Raw genomic sequence first — 23,761 nt, 5'->3', positions numbered from 1 at the left:
GGAGGTGGATCTGCGTCAAACAACTAATAATTCTTTCAGAGCAGGACAAATACACACTATACTCTTTAGTGCATATAGAAATGTTTAAAGCAAAATCTCATTTTGCTAACATATATAACTCTGTGTTTTATATTTGCTGAGACCTTCTGTGTATTCCACTGTAACACAATGGAAGTTCCCTGACTCATCTGAAGTACAGAGTACCTCTACTGACGTCACAGTAAAGAGATACACTTAAAATATAATGTTTGCATTTGGCTTGGGAGGAAAAACGAACAGATTTCTAAAGGTAATGTTACATTTCACTGAATGGTCACAGATTTAACACGGCATCGTATCTTCTGACCATGCAGGACAAATAAATATCCTTTAAGCACAAATGCGAGGATAAAAACAAAACAAAACAACAACAACAAGTTGGATAAGGACTGTCAATTGATTACAGATTATAATTGCGATTAAAAACAGACTGTACAGAGTTAATCAAGTTAATTGCAAATAAATTGCAAGTTTTATCTACTCAGACTTTTATAGGCGTAGCTTGCCACATATTACTGGGGATACTGACTTGGTGAAGCAAGTTAACTGACAACTTGTTGAAAATACATACATTTTTACAGCAATTTCACATAGTATGTCTTTTCTCTTTTTATCTACATAAAGTAATAAATAGTGATGACAGTAATCACTAGGCAAGGTTTAAAATTAATATAGAAATTAGTCAATATTATCACACTAGTTTAGTGTGGAAGCTCCAAATAGACAGAACCCAAGTTAACGGTATCAAAAAAAAAGAGTGGTGTTAAAAATAATTTGCATTACAAATTACTATGTTATCATACTAACCCTTAGGGTTCTGCCATAGGTTTTGAAACTAATGTCCGTGTTCATGAGTTCACCATCAAGAACAACAATGGTGTGCAGAGAGCCACTACTCTCAAAAAGAAAGTAATCTGTTCAGGAGTCCCATGTTTTTGTTGGAAAATATTCAATGTCAGAACAAACCACACACCTTTACCCATATGTATTTTAGACACATATATTTATTTTAGACAAAAATTTGGATTGATTTGTTTTACTCTAAACCTGCCTGTGTAGCTCAACATCTTCTTCCTGTTGCTGATGAAGTGAAAAAATTATAGGAATAGGAAATAAGAAATGTGAATTATGAAGTAGAGCTCAAAGAAAACAGAGGCTGCAGCACACACACACACACACACACACACACACACACACACACATACACACACTGCTACAGTGCACTTGTTGACAGGCTGAAGGATATTGTTGCTATAGCGTGCTAGCTATAACTGCTTTAGCCTAGCAAGGTAACGTTAGCATCTTTGAACGTCATTTAAAGATGTGAACATTTGATGGCATGTTGTCAATACAAAATGAAATTCTTTGAGAGGGTTAGCTAAATTTGAGATATTTCTCAGAGACACCTTTTGCATAGCGGCTGTTGATAGTTTTTTACTTTTGGCTTTTTTTTTTCCTTCAGTTGCAGTTAACTTCTTTCTTCTCTTTGTGTTCAACATCAGACTTGGCCATTATGTCACCTCGTCAGAGCTGTAGAAATCACATTGTCCAGCGACTATGACATGACCTTTTGACCTTTTGGTACCACCAGTGTTGTGTTTCCTGAATATTAGTATTCAATCAAACATGCTGTCGGCAGCTTTTTTCAACCCAGAATGTTTCTCTGTCTCCTCCTAGCGAGCCTGAAGCAGCTGTCTGAGCCACAAAGCCTCATTCAAACAGTTAAATTAATTTGGTAACTACGAACACTAATTTTTACTAATATTATCACTTAATTGCTTAGTCATTAATGTGAGCTCAGAGGCATCAGTTACTGTACTTATATTCATATATTCAACATGGTGGATTCATCCCGAGCTCAGAATAATCTGAACACTGAATACCACAACACTGTGACTAACAACATCAGGAAAACTGATAGGATGACAAATTGTTACCTGCTCTCATTTATATTCACTTTATGGTACTGTTTTTAGTAAAAATGAAATATCTGTGTGAAGCTTTAGACATGTAATGAGTCATAAGGTTCCCCTTTTAGATTATAGCTATATTAAAAATAAACTCTATTTATGTGTTTCTATTCTCTTGCCAACTGGCACTTTGTCCACATCATATTCTCTGTGCACATATTTAAAAATATAACATCGCAAGCACCAGGATTCCAACACTTTATCATCAATTAAAGAAGTCGCATCTGTGATTGTGCTGAATAAAGGTATTAGTTCATTATTTATTCATTAAGGATCCCTCACTGTGTTTTTGAATGGTAAACCTGCATTAACATCACATATTTACACTTTGTTTACTCAATTTTATGCTGAATCACAGTGTTGGAGCTATATTGTTGGTGATTTTTTATAGTCATTATGCACAGTAACACTTTACTCAGATACAATAAACTCAGCTGTTTTCATCTCTGTGTTAATCATCTCAGAGTTCAGAGTGAGGAGCATTTTTAACCTGCTTTATCACGCACGCCTTGGGTGGATGTTTGAATTCTTTACTGTAAGAATACTTTGTTTCCATGAATCAGAAACTGCTCTAATCAATTCATTCACAGGAATAGAATAAATCCACATTTTAAATAGGTGTGATCTGTCCTAATACACCAATAAATCTTGAAAGTAAATGCATGTAGCCAGTTGACCACTGCAAAAAAATAAAATAACTCAAGACACCAGACAACCAAACAGGCATACACAGTGTTTATTGTACATGATACTGGTGTGTTTTGCTTTTTGTTTTTCCTGCTCTTTATGGAGAAGATGCTGCTGTCTCTTTTTCTCTGTTAGCCTCCTCTTTTGAACATGTTCTCCTCCCTGTCTATTGTTTTCTAGGTAGAGGGATGGCACTGTCCTTTCTTCTCGTCTCCACCGTGTTGCCGTCGTTGAGCGAGTCTGCGTACAATACCTCTGCTGGTAATGACTATGCTGTCTCACACACGTGTTTGTCCCTGACACAATGCCTCCAGTTGTCAGTACAAAACGACTGTGCCTGCAACCGTAGAGTGGATGCTGTGTGAGCCTGCTGTCTTGTAGTCTGGTCGTCCATTGTATGTATGTGGTACAGAATGTGTGATGATGTGCAAGCATTTTGGTTTATACGATATATTTTGATTTATATAATTCATGTCCATTCTTTTGATGCTATTCAGCTTAAAAAAATATATTCTTAAGTATTTGATAGTCATCAGTTATATTTTTGTAATGTTTAGTTTGTCAGATTTGCTGTCAAGTTTGAATTTACACTCAGTTGTCAGTTTAAAGGTACAAAATTAGGTAAATATGAACCAACAGTTCTTAACAGAAGTAATGGTGTTTGGTTTTTGTTCAGAATGTTTCAGAGAGGTGTTTATTCAATAGAATGCCTTAGAAACAAGTTGTAAACACAAAAATCAGTAGCATTTTTTGCACTTCCAGCTCCCTTGTCCCAGAGTCTTTTGGTTTTTCAATGTGCTTTTGGTTAAATGCCTGAAATAAAATCTATACTTAACAAGATCAAAACATTTTCATGTTTTATTCTGCAACATTAAATTTAGCACTAAATACCCCACTTGCTGTACTGTTGAGCTTGGAAAAAAGATAGTGGCTAATAAGTGGCTAAATGAACAGCTTTTTTCTTCTGGAGAATTAATTTAAGAGTAAAAAATCATAATAGATTATCTTTCTGAACCAAACATGTAAATCTGATAAACATATGTTTGTCACAGAGCTTCTTTTTTGGCAACAATACAAATGGAAATGGAAGCCAAACCCCTTTAACCACAGGGGGAAACTAAGCATTTCTGGGTTGGCCTGCAAAAAAAAAAAAAATCCTCCCTACGGTGATCATTTTGGAGGATGTTTTAGTGATAGATGTTTTTTTTTGTTGTTGTTGTTGAAGCTATGTGTAATATGATATGTAATTGAAAGATGTTTCTGTATAATGCATTTGAACGGCAGCACAAACCACAGCCTTGAAAACAGTAACAGGTCTTGTTACTGGAAACTGTTTTGACCTGTAATTCACCAATTACATACCCTGGGTTCACAGAACTGTGCAGGGAACAGCAGTCATCCACTAAACGGACATTAGGGGAAAGGGGTGCTCCTTTCTATGTATTCAGTATTCTAAAGTCATGTCTGTGGTCTGTTTCTCTCTGTTAGATCATTCAAGCTCTGAGCATGAAATTGCCGCCACAGCTCTTGAGACTGGTACTGGACAAGCACCATTTCCCACCTCTAACAGCCTGTCTTGGCAGGCAAAGCCAGCCTTACATTTAAAAAACAATCTGTAGCCAATGGGAGCTTAAAGCACTAATGAATATTTTCTGTAAACTCATAGCGCTGATTATGTTGTCTTTCGATCCAGCTCATCTCTGACACTAATGCTCAGAGACAGATGTCAGATCTCTGTAATACAGACATAAACCTGCCGTCAGATTAGTGAGCTGTCATTTCCTCTTTGTGGTGAGCATTGGGGGTGGGTGGAGGTGTTTGCTATGGAAGTCACGTCAGTGGTCTTTCCTGGCTCCCAGTGAGAAATGCACTGAATGTTTAGTAATTAGGGTTTTTCATTGAGGTAGACCTGTGTGGAATGGCAGACTCCAGATGTATTATCCTCAGGGAAGGCAACACAGTCAAAGATGTAGATAATCACATACACAGAAAATACTTGATGTTACTTGAGTAAAAGAGAGATTTTCATTTAACAGCCAGAAAATAGGAAATGCCAGCACAGAGACTCAGCTGAGTGGAGCTGGTTACTTCCCAGGTCTGATTAATTTCACGTTTTATGGATCACTGATAGCCATAGAGTGATGAAAGGCGGGTGTGTGGTGTGAATCGAGGTCACTCCCTGTCTACATCAAAGCTAGGCTGACATCTTCATCAAAGACTCTGTTACCACTTCCATCAGTCTGTTACAATTCTGGCTTCTGCTCTGTGTGTCATTTTTTTATTCTACTGAGTTCTCCCACAGTCCCTGCCAAACTCCTGTCAGTCACAGGTTTCAATATTTTTGGTCATTTAAAATTTTAATACAAAAGAAGTTGTTTTCTGTGTTGTTTAAAATATATTGACATCAATATCCAGAATAAAAAGTTGAAATTCTGAAGTTTCTTCAGATATCAGTCTTTGAACTTCAAACCAAATGTCTCAGTATACAGTAACAACGGGTGAATTGGCATTGCCTTTCAGTTGCTTTTGACTGTAACTGTGTTTGGGCTTTGAACTGTTTATGAAAAAGAAATTGCAATGAAAGATTCTTACAATGGGCTCTGTAATTGTGATCTCTTTTGAAGTTTTATGTTCCAGGTGCATCAGATTTTGGATTGTGTAGTTGTATAGTGCTTGAGGCTGTAGGGTCAAGGTTTGATTAGTTTCCAGATATGATGAAAAGAAACTTCTCTCTCTGACTTCACTACTTGTTTGAATCAATGAACGTAGCTACAGTGCCAACTGGGTAGAAGGAGAGACAGAATGTAGTTGATGTGTTGCATTAAGACATTCTGAAAAATACAAGGCTCACTTTTGCTTTGTGCTGTATTTTACAAACTAAGCTGTTTCCAATATATTTGATTTAAAAGGCTCAAGCTGGACCACGCTTTGTGGCAGGTGAATGAAGTACTAGCTGATGTGGGAAGTGATCCTGATGCTTGATCCTGGCCTTTTATTCAGTCACAAGAAACACCATAAACTATTCAACTTGCAATATATATAATAAATGGTATTAATAAATAAAAAATAATAACATGTGTAATAAATTGTAGACATTAGGGAATCATGGTTTAGCTACCTTTTTGTAGAAATTTGATTTTGTCACTTTAATAGCTCAGTGGCAGCGGAAAGGTTATGAGGTTACCAAAGCCAAATGAGGAAATACTTTCTGCGCCCATTGAACTTCTGCAAGAAATACTGTATCATTGAAAGCTTGCACCTAAAAGGTATTAATAATATGATATGAATAATATGAGGAGTAAATCTTGGATCATCCTGTCACCCAAATAATTTGAGAGAATACTTATATTATTTTGTTGCCATTAAATTTGCTGTGGATGTAGTTCAGAATTAAGAGGAAATTAGTTCTTCTCTCTGAACAATGGAAAGCGTATAAAAACATATTACCTTTTGAGGTAGAAATAATTGGTGTGGCAGAATTAAATTCATGTCCATTTGTCACCTTCCAAACCTCTGCTCTTTTCAGATGGTCTCTACATGCTAATCTGTCTCCTCCCAGCTAGTCATGCCCCAGCTGGCCCCATTTACCATATTTCCAACCCACTGAAAGTCCAATTTCTTCATGTAAAACTATCACTCAGTTGATAAATAAGCTCTGCTGGCAGTAACAAGCAAAACCTCATATTGATGCTGTCTTGCTGAAGAAAAACCACTGATGTGGATAATAATGAAGCCAGGCTGCTGGGTCTTTTAGCGTGTTTGGAAAACATAACAGAGGTCTCCATCTAGTGGCAGGCTCCTGAAACGGACAGAAAGGACTTTCAGCTCTTTCAGAGTTGCCACCCACTAAAATATGTATATTTTTTGTTTGACTTATGTTGTACTCATCTGTACATATTGTCCTGTCAATGATTTGGATGATATAAGAGTTATAGAGAAAAGATGAAAGGAAATACTGTTTTATTTCTGCAATATTTTAATTGATTTTAATCTACATGGGTATTCTTGAAGTGACGAAGCTCAGCCTACAGTATATGGTGGTGTTTTAAGGTTTGTGAAAGTTTAGAAATTCCTCTATTTATGCATTAATAAGACACACACGTTCTAAGACTTGATAACAGGAACCCAAATTAACAAGCAAAAAAATGTATTCTGCTTTATTTATTTAATCAGGTGTAAGTCTGGGAGGTCCTTTCTTATTGAAAGAAGAGAAATCTGGATCTTTAATAGTAAAGTCTGATCCTGAAAACACAGGTTTGTAGATGTGTTTGTGGATTTCTGATAAGTTGGTCATGCCCACCAGACTGGAAATGGGTTATAAAAGAATTTCTACGATTACAATTATTCATTTGGCAGATACTTGTATCAAAGTCACCACACATTAAGGCCAACATGGGTTTGAGTGACTGCATTCCCATGAACTCAACTCTACCAGGTTACTTAGAGCAACCAGTTCCTCAGGTAACCATTGAACCAGTTTACATGAACTTACAGTAAGAAACCTGGTTAATTGAAATCTTTATTTTCAATCAACAGACAAACAATCCCATTTCCTCTTTACCTTGGTCTTATTTAGAAAGCATGGCCCATTGATTCAATTGTATAGCAACAGAAAACTCCTCTTCCTGACTTTCTTTGTGTATGTGCAGTTATCTCTGTTTTCATTCAGCCATTCTTTTGCATTGTAATCTGTATTATTATCGCAATTATTAACCTTGTTATTAAAGTCCACGTAAATACACAAATATCGTGTCTTGCAGAAGAACACATTGACATGTGATCAGAAGGAACTGGAAGTTGTTGCTTTCTTATTTGTTTTAATTAGGTTTTCCTTATCTAATATTAGGACTTGGAAATCTGACCGTGTTGCACTGTATAAAGAAAACTTTAAGGGGATCACCGCTGTAAATTAAAGGTAGAATTGTTGCAAAGTGCTACCATGAGATTCACTGAATCAGACAAATGAATAAAAGGGGGCACACTTTTAGACAATCTATCCTAAAATAAGATGTTGCACTGTCTAATTTTATGCTTCCATCAATATGACTGGTCATTGTGGAAAGTGGTCAATTTAATGTTTTAAAGATTTACAAGAATTACCGTTCCCCAGCCCACAGGTTTCTGCCAAAAGAATGGCTATTTCAAAATCTTCACTTCCCTTCCCCTTGAGGTCACCCAGCCCGAAGTATAGTCCTTTTGGTTCTAAATACAAAGACACAAGGCACCTGGGCCTTTACTGTGCTACAGCAAATCCTAATATCACTTATTTTAACAATGAAAAAAATTGTTTTTTTATTTGTATTTACATGTAGTGTTCAGTATGCGTATTACATAATATCAATTCATTATCTGTAACCACTTATCCTGTTCAGGGTCAGTAGGGCGCTGGAGCCTATCCCAGCTGTCATAGGGCAAGAGGCCAGGTCCACCCTGGACAAGTCTCCAGTCTCTCTCAGGGCCAACACAGAGAGACATACACAGACAGACAACCATTTACACCCAAAAGCAAATTAGAGTCACCACTTAACCTGACATGCATGGTGTTTGGACTTGGGAGGAAACTAGAGTACCTGGAGGAAACCCATGCAAGCACAGGGAGAACATGCAAACATGCACAAAGAAAGGCCACAGCCGGCTGGGATTTGGTCTGAGGACCTTCTGGCTGTTTCATTCAAATTTCCCTAAACAGCTGGTCTCTATAGCTTTCATCAAATAGTACTCAAACAGGAGCAAATATTGCTGTTCCACATTTTGTTTTCTACTGAGTATTCATAGCAGCAAGGCAGTGAATGTGGGACTGAGTGAAAAAAATAGTCTGTGTTTATGTAAATGAAGGAGCATGTCGCTCAGCAAAAGTGTGTCTCACTGATGTGTTTGTAATATTTTTTGGACAACAATGGAGCTCAATGGCACAGAAGACTAACAGTATTAGACTTTGGATATACACATGTATATATTCACGTATATGTGTATATGTATATATATATATATATAAATAGATAGAGAGCGAGAGAGAGAGAGAGAGAGAGAGAGAGAGAGAGAGAGAGGATTTGGATCAGAGCCATATACATGAGATTCATTCTACCTGTGTTTCTGCTCAAGTGATGATTTCTGTCTTTTTCAGGTTGTGCTATAATCCGTCCCCCCAGAGATGGAGGGATAAGGTACAGAGGTCTGACACAGGAGCAGGTAAGGAATAACTGGTGACACATTGTGATTACAGTGGTACAAAGATCTATTCCAAGCCTCAAGTGTCATTGTTTTTACGTTTAATCCAATCCAAGCTTTTGTCTGCTTTTAAATTCATCTGTTCTAATAAAAGGACATCAGTAAAACTAATGGGTTTATAATGCCACTGGAGCCATTAGAATGCTTTAAACCTAAAAACCTGCTTTGACTTTAATTGGAAATAGCTGATGACATTTGAAAAAAGAGCCAAGCAGAAGACAAGATAGTCAGTGAATAGAAAACACGATTTGCAATTATACTTCACTGAAAGTAGTATTAAGACCACATGTCAAATGTTACTATTACATTGTTTTGGTGCCAACATCTTTTTCATAAAATGTTGGGGCATGGACATGTTTACAATTGTGTTGCTTCACCTCTTCTTTTGATAACACCTGTGGAGGGAACTCGGGAGACCAACTGTTGTAATATGTTGTAATATGTTGCCGAATGCGGTTTGACGTTGTTTTGTTGAAATAAGCAAGACCTTTCTTAAAATAGACTTGATGGCTACATATACAATAGCCTTTACACATGTGCAGGTTACCCATGCTGTGTGCACTAAATCATGCCCACACCATCACAGATTCTGGCTTATTAATTGCGCTCTGTTAACAAGTCAGATGATCTTCTTCAGAAATCATGTACTTGTCATTCATGATTTCTAAGAAATGGTTGACTCCACAGACCACAGGACAGTTTCCTACTTCACCTCTTTTAATTTAAATGAACTTGGGTTCACCAAAGGAGGTAGCTTTATTTTTGCATCGCTGTGGCATTGAAAGCAGAGAGGTCATTTACTAATCCAGGGGTTATGGGTTCAAGCCCTAGCTGCAAAACAAAACTGCTATTACTACTTATTACTACTGGGAGTAATAACTCCGTGACAAATCTGTGTCATTCTACTGGTCAGCTATTACAGATTTACAGGGGTTATTTTGTCCCAGGCCTCCTGCTGAAATTCTTAAAGGTCTGCTGTGCTGGTTGGACAGTGTTCCTGAACTCCAGGTTCTCCCACATCAGCTTGATAAGATTCAGATTTGGTGACTGAGCTGTCCAAGCCATCACAGAGAGTATTCCAGCAGCTAGTTTTTTCACCAGATAATTCTTAAACAACAAGGAAGAATTCTTGGGGTCATTGTCTTTTTCCAATATGGCGTTTTCTCCAATCACCTGGGGATATGGCATGCCTCTGATACGGCATGCCTCTTCAGTATATAGTGTTATCCATGCTGATTGAGGATGCCTCTTCTCGGATAGTGTTAAACAGGCAACTATTATCTTTTCATGAACTCTGCAACTGATAAATGTTTTAGTTTGGATCAAAACACCTCAAACCTTGAAGCATCTGTTTTTCATGTTAATGCACTTAAGCCTTCCACTGCATCTTCAGTTGCAGCATGTGTCTGGAGACTTAAATGTTCACCCTTTAGTGGACGCCTTTCAATTTTAAAACAAGATTTCTGAAAACACTGATCAGTAGAAAGCCACAGACTTGTCAGGTAGTAAGTGCAGAAAGTTAAGTTTAACATGCAAATTAGCTTTGACCATTATTTTGTGCTCAAATAGTATAAATAAATTGCATTTCCCTTTTTTGTTTGTTTTGTGATCCATTTACAACCATTTTATTTATTAAAACACACAAAAGACAAGAGAAATACAAAATTATTTAGGTCTACTCTTTCCAATTTTTTCTTACAATACCGGTGTATGTTGAAATGTCTCTGGGCAAGACCCTAAACCTCAAGTTGCACCCGGTGGGTCAGGCATCCACTTTGCATGACAGCTGCTGTCATCAGTGTGCTAGTGAATCTGTGAATAAAAAGCTAAGTAAGTGGAGACCACTTACCATTTCTTTGCATGGCACAGTTTAGCATTTGTGGATGCAATGATGAACTCTGTTTACTGACAATGGCTTTGTTAGTTTTAAATAACAGACAATTGAAGGATTCCAATGCCATTCTACACCATTAGTTGTGAGATGTTTCACCAGGTGTCTTTTTAGCATTACACAACTTTTCCAGTCGTTGACACTATTTCAACTGTTTTGGACAGTTTTGGACATCACATATACTTCAAAATACACAGTTGCCCATAAAGCTGGAATAAAATATTTTCTACCTCTTCTAATAAAATTATTGTGACAATGTGATTTATTCTTGATATATAAAGTGTATACAGTATATCTTCTCAAAGCTTCTCAAATCTCTTCCAAACCTAGTACAATGAAAATGAAAACACCATTAAACTTTGCAAAAAAGGGCAACAGTATATATAAAGCATGTTAATATGAACTTTAGATATCTTATATTTACACTGTTCACATATGAATATGAGGTAAGGGTGGGTGTCAGAACATACAGTTTTCATAGCATCTATTTTTTTGGGAAATTGGGTTATTTCTAAAAACAGAGAAGTTCAAAAACAAAGACCCACCTCTGCTGAAGTTAAAAACAACTCAATTACCAGGCATTTTATATATTAGGTCTCAAGCTGGCATTTCTAATTTAATGGTAGAACACAGTACACATTATAAGACAAAGGCAGCTTTGTCCTGAGACCACTGCTTATTAACCCTTAACCATCAAAGCCAAGTTCCTTTATGTAAAAATAATATAACACAATCAGTGGTGTGTTATTCTGTATTTCTGTTGGTGTACTGATTGTGTGTGTGTGTGTGTTTGTAGATCCGCAGTGTGCAGGTGCTCCCAGTAGACTATGAGATAGAATACATCTGCAGAGGCAACAGGGTGATTGTGGGACCCAAGGTCAGGAAGTGTTTGCCCAACGGCACTTGGACCGATCTCAGCCAGCACAGCAGATGCTGTGAGTTTAACCTCAGCCAACTCTTCACTCATTCATCATATATGAATTCATCTCCCACTTTAAATGCACTCTCCATTACTAAGTCAACGTAAACAAATTCATATAATACACAGTCTAGTATCACAAATGAGAAATTTGACTCAAGGGGATTTACAATCTGTACAACAATTTCAATTTTGGTATGTTGCAGTCTATGTTGTTTAAATTATTTTTTCCCCTCATTAATCTACACTCAGTACCCCATAATGTCAAAGTAAAAAATATCAAATGTATGTAGCTATTCAGTTGGCAGCAATTACAGCCTTGAGTCGTTTTGGATATGACGCAACAAGCTTTGACATTTTTCAGGTCTCTCCATAGATGTTCAATAGGGTTCAAGACAGGGCTCTGCATCACTGCAGGATGCCTCTATGGACGGCGGCCTCCTGGCGGGGGCTTCCGTCTACTCTGCCAAAAAGCCTAGATCTGCTCAGGGCTGCAGTGATGCTTGTCCTTCGACAGCATGGTCCCATCTCCACACAGGATCTCTGGAGCTCAGTCAGAGTGACCATTAGGTTTTTAGTCACCTTTGTGTCACCTGGGCAACCAGGTTTTGGAAACCTGCTGTGCAGTAGTATTTTATTTCCCCCAATCTCTACCTTGCAATAATTCTGTTTCTAAACTGTGCAGGCCGTTCCTTCGACCTTTTGGGGTTTTCTCTGGCATAGTATGCATTGGCTATTAGGTAAGGCTAATAGGGCTTCTATAGAGAGTTATGTGCCTTTTAAATAATGTCCAATCAATTTATTTCACCACTGGTGGATCCCAGTCCAATTCAGCGTGTGTGTCTACATACTTACGTACATGTGATATTTCAGGTCTTCCTTTTCCATAAATTTTCAAACATTTCTAAAAATCTATTTTCACTTTGTCATTAGGGTGAACTGAGTGTAGATTCATGAAAAAAACATTTATTTGAACAATTGTAGTATCAGGCTACAACATGAAACTAAAAAAGTGAAGGGGGTCAGAAAGTTTTCTGAATCTACTCTGCATGATGAAGTACAGGCTTTTCTTTCTTGTACAGTTTGGGAAGGCTTTGAGTCAAAATAAAAATATGTGAATAATGTAGAAATGTGTGTGACATACAGTATTGAGCTCGAGAAGCCACCTGATTGCTGTTGTTTTGTTTCTTACCTCACTTGATGAATTGAAAATTTCTGACAAAGTTTGAACAGATAACTATTAAAAACATTAACAAAATGTTTATTTCTGCACGGCTATTAAATTAAATGTAAAAAAACACACATACTTGACACCAAGCTTTCAAAAGTTTATGGCTTTAAGAATGCTGTGTTGTCCAGACATTGTGTGATACATTTGCATCTGTCTATTTTCTGTTGTGTGGGGCTTTGGGATTGTGCAGTTTTATTGTCTATGAACTTAATTAGCATTATATTACATCCCTACCATCCCGGCTTCTGCACTTCTGTGACACAATTCATTGCTTCCAGCTCTTGGTTCTGTGCTCCTGTGCTACAATAATTTGTGCATTCACAGCTGCTTTTAACATATTTTTTCAAGTGTATGTCAAAAAAACCTACAGCATTACCTGACCCATCCAAATTCTTACTCTAATGCTGTTTGGTGCTAAGGTTCATCCTCATGTTTTGGTGATTAGCTCCCAAATCACTGCTTGGTGTATCATCAAACGTCAGAACCTACCAAATACACCTGTAAAACTATTAGCTATAAATGGTAGCTAGTTTTTCTGACTGAACCTACTGGTTACCCTGTATACCCTACTATGGTTTGGTAACCATGTCCTGACTCTAGCTGAGTGTGTAACCCACAGAAAAGATATATCAATCATGTTGCAATAAATGAGTGTATTTTTTTTGTGCTCAATGAACTGAACATATCTGTTTGCCACTGAAGAAGTAAACTAAACCATTAACTGATCCAATAGTAGAATTCAATATAAAGGTCAGTATGAGGCTACATCCATCCATTCTTGTGAATGCTATATGTCTGCAGCAGTTTGTTGGAATTTTTTTGGAATCCACTTGGATTGGGGTCAGAAAAAACTGCTTACATTTTGGGGAAAAAGTTCAAAATCCCTGGGATTACATCTATTCTTTTGAATCCAATAAATCAGGAACTGCTTAAATTACTTTCATCAAGGTTAAACTGATTACACTGAGGGGTTCAGAGGTCAAGGTCACTGTGACCTCACATCTGTCCCATTTTTTTCAACAACCCAGCAGGATTCAAGGATGAATTAATTCGATTTTCGTGATCAAAGGTTGAAAGTCAGTCTATGTGAAGGGTTACGTCATCATTCCATTCTTTTCAATTCTATATCTCAGAAATAGCTTTGGGGGATTTCATTACATTTAGTACAAATGTCTACTTGGATTCAAGGATAAAATGATTAGAATATGGGTCTGGACAGGCATGGATGTAAACTGCAACTTGACTGATTTGCAGATGGTTACAGTACTGCAATACAGGTCTTCTAGTTACTATTTTTAGGAAATGAAAATGAGCAGATTTGTTGTCCCCCAGTGGGTAATTACCATACTTCTAGATAAAGTCTTTTCTTCCTATCCAGTGTTGCTGTGTCCTCGGGTGTGGACGTCTTTAGAAAATGGGCGGGTATCTTTCTGGCCTGTGGGGCTCCCAGTGGAAGGGACAGTGTTGCACTACAGCTGTCTGCCTGGCTTCATCCTCATGGGCCGAAACTCATCACAGTGCAATAAGATGGGCAAATGGGATACACCCAAACCTGTGTGTCACTGTGAGTCACTGTCCTCCCTCTAAACTCTGCTGCTTGATTAAACATTTCGTCTTTAAACTTAATAAAACATGTATAAAATGTGTTTACAAATGTGTCTAACTTTTCAGATTTGTTTATATATTTGTCATCCTTCACCACACTAATTCTAAAATAAAAAGAAGAGACAAGGGTGAAATGATTGGTTGCTGTATTTTATTCAGTGTTGACTAAGTTTTTTTTATTTCATTTTTTAATTTCTCAAAATAAGAGCTGTAAAATCTAACCGTTTTTCGCCTTTTATATTTCTATAGATGATCGACCCTACAAAGGTAAGAACATTTTATTCTTTACACTAAAGCAAAATGGAATGGAATAAGTCTTTCAAACCAATAATAATAATGCAGGGGTTCTCAGGCACAAGCTTTCATCATGACTAGAGAGACTGTTGTTTTTTTTTTAATGTCTGTTATTCAAACACACCTCTACATTTAATGGTTGGGGTGATAACCAATGAATCCCTCAGCTTTGATAGATGTTTAATTTTGTCTTACATTCTAAACCTTGTACACTGTCTGACTTTATGAAACATGTAGCAGAATTATTTATTTGATAAAGGATCCTAAGAAATGTGCAAATACTGAGAGCAGAGTCATAGTGGTCACAAATTAAGGCTCCAACTTTATTAAAATCTATTATTGAAGCAGCCTGATACAGAACACAGTTTTCTACCAGACATTCAATTCAATTCGACTTTATTTTTATAGCTCTAATTCTTCTTTCTTTAATCTTTAAAGAATAAAGTCAAGACTATAAAGGGAAAACAATTCCCCCTTGAGCAAGCTCTAGGCAACATTGTAGAGGAAAAACTTCCTTTAATGGAAGAAACCTCCAGCAGAACCAGGCTCAGAGTTGGCAGCCATCTGCCTTGACCGGTTGGGTTGAGTGGAATGTGAAGAGCGAAAAGAAAATAGCAACAAAAAGCAACAACAAAACATCGGGCAGGTTGGTAGGACCAGTAGCTGCACACTGGAAAAAACACAGCTCCAAAGCTGGGGACACCTGAAGAAAGGGACAGAGAGAGAACGACAGAGAAGAAGAAAGACAACTACGGGAGAAATAAGACACAATGTGGCGGTGACAAATAAATGTGGAGTGAGAGAAGAGGAGAGAGGGACAAGAGGGGGAAAGGAGCTCAGTGAATCCGGGGGTGGGTCCCCCAGTAGTCTAAGCCTATAGCAGCATGACCATAACTAAGTATAAGCTTTATCAGAGAGGAAGGTTTTAAGCCTAGTAGAGAGGGTGTCTGCTTCCCAAATCTGAACTGGGAGCTGGTTCCACAGGAGAGGAGCTTGATAGCTAAAGACTCTACCTCCCATTCTACCTAAATTCTGGGAACCACATTTTGGCCTGCATTCTGAGATCGAAGTGGTCTACTGGGATGATATGGTACTATGAGATCTTTTGTCTATGATGGAGCCTGACCATTCAGAGCTTTATAAGTAAGAAGCAAGGTTTTAAATTCTATTGTAGATTGAAGCTAGTGATGTTTAAATATGAGCTCTCTTGCTAATTCCAGTCAGCACCATTTTGGATTAACTGCAGGCTCTTTAGGGAGTTACTGGGGCATCATGAAAGTAGGGAATTACAGTAGTCCAACTTAGAAGTAACAAATGCATGGACTAGTTTTTCGACATCACTTTGAGACAGGATGCTCCTACTTTTGACAATGTTCTGTGGGTGGAAGAAGGCTGTTCTAGAGATTTGCTTTATATGTGAAGTAAAGGACAAATCCTGGTCAAAAATAACTCAAAGGGTTCTTGCAGTAGTACTGGAGGACAGAGTTATGCCATCTAGAGTAATGATATGGTTGGACATCATATATACTATCAGATAAATAAGATTTAAACCAATCTAGTGCAGTTCCTTTAATCCCAGATTCATGTTCCAGTCTCTGTAATAAAATGTTGTGATCAACATATTGAATACAGCACTAAGATCTAACAGAACAAGTATAGAGACTAGCCAATTATCTCAAGTCTTAGGGAAGGGAATAGATGGTCTCCCATCGGGACACATATTGTAAGTGATGCTATCCTATTGATGGATGGGTCCAGTTTGTATATAAACTATGCTCATTTCCACCCATCAGCAATACTTTAAATGACAAGTGTCAGAACACACAGTACATTCTACTTTGCTAGGTATGGGGGTTAAATAACAGCAGACCAGTCAAAGAGCCTTTGGTGACCTCTGTCGATGGGGCTGGCAACTGTAATCCCTACTCCTGTCCGTAAAATATTCCAAGTCATTTATGACTCACACGTTCCAGCCCCCCCTGAGGAGAAGAACTGTAAAGCTCAGCTTGAGCTGGATATATTCTGTAGCTACCACAGCTCCTAGTGTGGGCCTTGCTGATACAGTGCAGGCCTGACTACAATAAATGTGCATAACTTAAAAACATTTAACGCATATCTGAGTTATAGTAACACTTGAAGACAACACAAACTGTGATTGGTCAGCTTAGCCTGCTTGCGTTCTTTTTAGTAGAAACAGTTAAGAAAGACTAAAACATGGTGCATGGTGAGAAAAATGAAGTGAAGTTCTCTTCTAATCTGTAAAACACATCTAACAAATCCATCTCATTTGCAAACTTCTGGTTGACTCTGACCTCTATTTTACTCGCTGGGAGAAAGATTTTAAAAACACAGCATAGAATATGTTTATATGCAGTAATAGTACCACACACTGTTTCTCATATATTAAGTAGACAAAAATAATGTCAATATACACGATCCCTCTTATGCACCCGTGTAGTTGCATTTGCCTTGGGACAGAAGATGTCAAATTGCATTATGGGAAGTGTAGAATTACTAAATTTCATGACCTCAAAATGTTTCACCTGTTCCAAATCTTTTATATAGTCTTTCACTTTTCTGAAAGAACCAGAGTAAATCAGTGGAGAACTGACTGTAGCAGCAGATAATAATAAGGAAATATGAAATGAATCAAATAGAAGGTATGTGTTGTTTGTGTTTGTATGTATGTGGAAAAATTAACACTGAAATGATACCCACAGTGACAGTACTCCCTTCTTATCTCATGGTGGCAATATTGTGCTGCCTATAACATTACATAGCTGTTTTCATCCCAGTTGAAGAGTAGGTGGCAGAATTCTCACCCATTGTGGTTCTGTACTGCTGGTAACATCCAGTGAATCACTGAGCAGTAACAAATGCTGTAGACAATATTTGTTTGGCATGCATGTTCTAAAATTAGGAGTTTGTTTGTCTTCCTTCCTATTTCTATCGAGTTAGTGGTTAGATTTTACCACCTGACCCATTCTCAAAATTGCCTTTCAGTCTGATTCGGTCAGGTCAAAATTTTTTACATTCATTTTTAGCATCTTTATTAAGCAACAAATACAAAACAATACATCAAAGTGTAGAATAAAATCATATGGGGATGCAATTGTATCCTAATACTATACCAAAAATATTTGTACAAGAGAATTAAAAATAAAACCAAAATAGTTCTCCCATGGCAGCAGAGTTTTAGGGTCGTTAGCACTGCATCCTTACAGCTGAAAGGTCATTGGTTCAAATCTACCAGCTGGCTTTGGCCTTCTGTTTGAAGTTTGCGCGGCCCTGAACAGGATAAGTGGTCACAAATAATGCATGGATGGATGGATGGATACCTCTGTCTTTTATGTCTCCAAATTGTTTATTTCTGGAGTTGTAGGGTCAGGTTTATAATCCCAGTATAAACCCAGTTGTTGCTTACCAACATAATTCAATTTGCTAAGAAATATAGAGGAAGAAAGGAGGCAGCAATAGCAAATAAAAAAGAATGTTAGCTCATCAATTAGGCTTTGGGAATTGACATAAAAGAAGCAACAATGTCTAAAATGTCAATATACAAATTTCAATATGAATAACCCCACTTCTGTATAGCTAAAGTCAGTGTCAGTAAAATTCAGAAAAGACAGCATTTAATGCTAGGTGTCAGTATGACTTTGCCCTCAGCACCAGAATATAATACAAGAAGATCAAAAACAATATTTGGGATGTGGATTTTTTTCAACTATGTTATCAGATCATAGCTGTCTTCATCCCAGAGCCCTACTGCTAACGTATGCAGATGGGAACAGACTCCAGGTGTATCTTACAGCGTTGTTTGCTGTGATAGATGTCTGTGCCAGGGCAACAGTCAGTTCATTTTGCAGGTATGCAGGTAGATAATGCTCATGGCAGGGGTGGTAAGACGTGGAGACAAATTGGATGCTGAGAAACAAGGATGTTGAAGCAAAAGATTGATGCTGGTTTACCAGGATGAAATGAAAAAGAAGAACAGAGGAAGCCTGGGGGGCAGCGTGTGAAGGAGAGCAGGGGATATATATCTCTTATCTATTTAGCAAATGGATTTGTATGCATGTTTTGAATGAGACAGAGGAAAGCTCTCTGCACTTGCATTATGGTGCCAATGGCCCAAGCAGAGTCCTTTCTTCTCCCAGGCTCTGGTGACTTGCTGACTTCCGGTCTCATCCTAATGAATAGCCAGCATCTCTTCTGTCCTTAGATAACAGGGATTGTGCTACATTCACATCATGTAAAGGAAATGAAACTACTTTAAAGCCATTTGATGGTGCCAGACACCACAGTTATTGGTGGGCTATGACTGCTAACTATTCTCTACCTTGTCAATTATTGAGGGAAACAGCTTACTTAATTTGTATAAGAGAAACACACAATGTTGGCGTCCACAAAAGTACATCAACTGTCTGTGCGCTGCTGTAGCATTTCCCTTCACCACCTGTGATCACAAATGTCTCAAGACAAGCCTCAAAGAATCTAAGTTGAAAGCTTTTGTGCACAATTGTATTTTTGTTATGTTTTTAAAGGAGTAGCAATTGATTTCTGACCACAAGGGGGCAGCACAACAACAGGGAAACACATGGTTTTCTGTTTTTAAGGCTATTTGGATATTATACATCATCAATGTATAACCTTAGCACAATTAGCATGTCAAGATCTTGTTTTTTTAATACTCCATTGATATTAGCATTTGAATATTGAAAATAACCTAATTTGAAAATTTGCAGTTGTATTTACAATTGTGCTATATACAACATCTTTTAATCCTGCCAGGATGTTTTTCTCACTTGTCACTGAATAATGTTGTGTACTGTAGACAACATGCTTACAATATGCAGTATATCCTCGGGTCTTTTTGCCTTCTGAAGGTTCTATTGATATTCTTGTTACAAAGAGTGAGCAGACAGAGGTCTCTACTGTGCAGATAATCAAGAAACACCTCTGTGAACATGTTCAGTCTCCTTTTCCACAAAGGTTAATGTGTAGATTGGACCAGAGCTGTCAGCTCCTCAGTAAACAACAAATAAAATGTAATATTGACAGAGCTGCTGGCTTGTTATTGCTACCTCCTTTGGGACTGTGTAGGAAATCAGGTTTTGACAACAGTATAATTGCAGTCTGTCAGAGCTCTTGGAACCATGGCTTCCATTTATGGTTTGCAAATGTTGCTTCTATTACTGTGTTCTTTATCAGTGTGAGGTTTGTGCTTTGGGTTTACTCTGAGAGGGTGAAAATCAGCATAATACAGTATATAGGAGCGGTGACTATATCCTGTGGGTATCAGGATGTTTGTGATGTTGTCTTGTGTTTTCAGGTTGGTAAACCAGAGGCAGCACTAATCTGGTGATCCTAAAGCCTGGAGCTTTGGCTTCAGCCAGCAGGTAGCAACATGCATTAGCATCTTTTAATTAAGGCTGCACTCCCAATATCTCTCTCCCAGTACACTTCCACCTCCTACCTGAAACCAATCCAGTGAGGGAAAGGTCAGCTGTATGTGTGTCTGCGTGATGGTAAAAGAGCAAACTGAGATGGAGAAAGAGGAAGAGGGATTTGTTTTTCTGCTCAACTGAATGATCAAATAAGACTAGTAGTATTTAAATGTGTAATGTAACATAAAAAGTATTATTCTATTAAAATACTGAACTCATTTTATATTTGAACAGCAATATAAAACTAGATTTTAAATTTGTACAGGATATTTTACTTTAGGTAAGATGTCACAGATTTTTTGTCACAGTTATACTGTACTAGAGGTAAGCTTCCCAGAGTGGAAAGGTAGCTATCATCCAGCCACCATAGTCCCGATAACGTAGGCATTGTTTTACCTTGTTATTGAAGATTGTTGAAAGTGTGTGCAGCCTAAAAGTAATACATAGATTATTTACATCATGATTTTGGATAAAACTTGTTGTGGATTATGTAAAACATGTTGATGGTTATGGTTGTGGATTTGGTATTGGATGTGTTTACTGTATGCTGGAAAACAAATGGAAAGACAATGAAGGAATGTGACAATATGCAGGTTCAAAGTGGGTCTGCCAGTTGAACTAGCCATGGGGGATGGTTTTAGAAATGACATTCAATCAAAACTTTACTCCCCTTCACCTTCAAATCACTGAGCTCAAGTCAAGGCAGGAACAATGCAGCATTTTCACTACATCTGGTGCTGGCACAATGGGGGGTCGACTGTAACGTCCCATAGGGCAGTGTAAAAAAGGGCTTTAGATTAATAAACAAATAATCACATAAGACATGATCTTGTTACTGTTTCTGCCAGATGTTTAAAAAGGCAAATGTTTCCTGTTTGGTATTTTTGATGCTATTTTTTGTTATTTTTATGTCTTTATGATTTTTATTCTATGTTTAACCCTAGTTGGTTAAATAAATCTCAAACATGCAGCTAAATTGAATGAAATTAATTTATAAGCTTATTTATACTCATTTTTTTTATTGCCATTTAATCTCAAACCAGCTTATCTTGTGTACTTTTGTTGTTAAACTGTTGACAAATTCCATTAAAGGTATCAATAAAAGTTCTAAATGTTTACCTTTTGCAGCCACAGATCAGCTGATAGGATCACAGAGTCAGCCGAGGAGCAAAATCTTCTACTATATCCTATGAAATCCCATTTTATTCATACTGCATGAATCCATGTTTACATTGTCATCTGCTTCATCTACAGCTCAGACTGTGGCTGTGAACAACACGCATGTCAATGGGGGATAGTGGTATTGTGTTTTTTTTATAAAGGTGGGCTGTTTTCTGTGCTTCACTCCCAAGGGAGAGTGAAAAGGAAAAGACCCATTCAAGATTAAAGCACCACTTATTGTGTCCCCCTCACCAAAGAGAACGAGAGGGGATGGGGTGATCCGCAAACAAAGCGTACCAGCGTTATGTTCCATGGCCTGCTGAATTAGGATGCCAAATGAATTATTTGTGTGGTTCTGACAGCGTGTTAATGACAGGAGAGGTCGGATGCTGTGGCACGGCAGGATTCAGCAGGACTCTGACACCCACTTTATTAATCTCAGCCAGAGCATTTGCCCATACTGCTTCCTAAATAGCCACCATCAATGGACTGTAGAGACATTCAAGACCATGTCCCCCTGTTTCTACGCTCAATTAGCAGTCATGTCTCGTAAGGATGACCTAACCTTCCATCTGGCACATTTAGCCAAGACGCTAATATGACACACTGTTTTGACAGTGCTTTGACCTTGACATATATTTATCAGGTTTGCTTGCCACATGAAAAGAATATTCAGAACTACGGGAAGCTTCTGTCCTTGTAGACAACAACCCAGAAAGAAATAATATGATTTTATAGTTAACCTCAAGAATACAAAACATCCTTACAGACTGGGAAACAGAACATCAGTGCAGTCTCAGATCAGAAAAGACAGTAATGTTAAATGTTTAGATCAGTGTTTGACTTTTTATTCATAAAATGTTATATTTTACTCATTACTCATTACTCTTTTCCAAATTATAACTTACTGTCATACTGTAAGTAACTTGTTGCGTTACGTTTCTGAACTATATCTGAACTGTAACTTTTCTTCCATCACAGCTAAATGTCTAAATCCAGATTTAGTTGTTTAGCCATTCAAGGGTTATAGCAATGCTAATTGGCTGCAGGGGGCAAATTTTTGTTGGGGTGCATCTCCACAAGCTTTACATAACCAGGCTGTCTTAAAAAGTTCGAGGTCATGTTTTTTACAGTGGAACTCAGTTTACATTTCACAATAATGTTCCCATCCCCTTTTGATAAAAATCTAAGTAATCGGAATATTTCCAGCTCCTGAATGTAGCTGCTTCCATCTTACCTGTCAGCTTTCTGCCTATGATGCTGCTAATTAGTGACTTTTGCAGAGCAACAAATCTGAATATTAAATGTCAGGTTTCAAATCAGAGAGACAACTTATTTTTCTTCTGTTAAAGAACTCTTGAACTACTGTATGTCTAAGATTATTTGGGTGGGGATGTAAGTTAAAAGAATGTTCTGATTAACTGTGTTGAATGCAGCAGTCTAGAAGTATGGGAACTGATCTTTTTTCTTGTCCAAAGAAATTCTAAGATTGTTTACAACGTTTCTATACCAGGATTTTTTTTCAGCAGTCTTCTTGGTTGTTTCCTTGCTTGATGCACACCGATAATTTGAACCTCCCTACAGTGTTGCCTATTTTTCATAACCATAGGATGCTTATCGTTCTACAGGGTTGACTGACCTAAGATATATGAAGCTACCTATCATATAAGTTGAATAACATGTTAAAGGCTAAGACACATTATTAATGGCAGGAAATGTTCAATGGTATTCTTTTGCTTATTTCCTTAGGTGAATCCAGGTGGTGACTTTTTTTGGCCAGACAGTGAATAAGAGCTTAAGGTGCAGTGCAGTACAGTGCAGTGAATTGTTCTCTAAAAATAGATCTAACTGCAGCTCTTGTGAGATGTTTCTGGTCAGGACCTACCTGATGGTCCAAGGAAGGAAAATCAGTGAACCAGCAACAAAGTTATAGGCAGCCAAAGTGTTTTGCTGAAAAAGTAGTCAGAAAACACAGTGCATTGCACTTTGTTGCTTATGGGGCTGTAGCTGCAGAATGGTCAGAGTCCCCATGCTGACCGGTGTCCACGGATGAATCATGGCCTGCTGCGTGTGCCTCGCTTACGTGGTTAACAGATGGCACCAGGATGCACTATGGGAAGAAGGCAAGCAGTGTGTTGCTTTGAGCAATGTTTTACTAGATACCATGGGACCACCTGTTGATGTGGATGTTATTTTGACATCTACTACCTATCTACACATTGTTGCTGAAGGAGTAAACCCCTTCATGGAAACTGAATCATTGCCTGCTGGCAGTGGCCTCATTCAGCAGGA

General features: G+C 37.8%; 1 protein-coding gene across 3 annotated transcripts in view; it reads left to right on the top strand.

The window, feature by feature from the left end:
- The window catches only part of gabbr1b (gamma-aminobutyric acid (GABA) B receptor, 1b), a 159,300-nt gene that overhangs the window by 45,385 nt on the left and 90,154 nt on the right, over nt 1-23,761 (top strand). For 2 of the 3 annotated variants that reach the window (XM_067509892.1, XM_067509882.1), the window contains exons 2-6: nt 2,877-2,957; nt 8,821-8,885; nt 11,612-11,750; nt 14,344-14,529; nt 14,820-14,837. In XM_067509892.1, the coding sequence (XP_067365993.1) occupies nt 2,877-2,957; nt 8,821-8,885; nt 11,612-11,750; nt 14,344-14,529; nt 14,820-14,837 (489 nt within the window). Of the gene's footprint in view, nt 1-2,876; nt 2,958-8,820; nt 8,886-11,611; nt 11,751-14,343; nt 14,530-14,819; nt 14,838-23,761 lie in introns of those variants that run through there. The other variant, XM_067509902.1, reaches the window with a different exon arrangement.

The sequence above is a fragment of the Channa argus genome, chromosome 1 (assembly GCF_033026475.1).
Source record: "Channa argus isolate prfri chromosome 1, Channa argus male v1.0, whole genome shotgun sequence".
Classification (NCBI taxonomy): Eukaryota; Metazoa; Chordata; class Actinopteri; order Anabantiformes; family Channidae; genus Channa; species Channa argus.
This window is presented reverse-complemented; position numbering and strand designations above follow the sequence as displayed.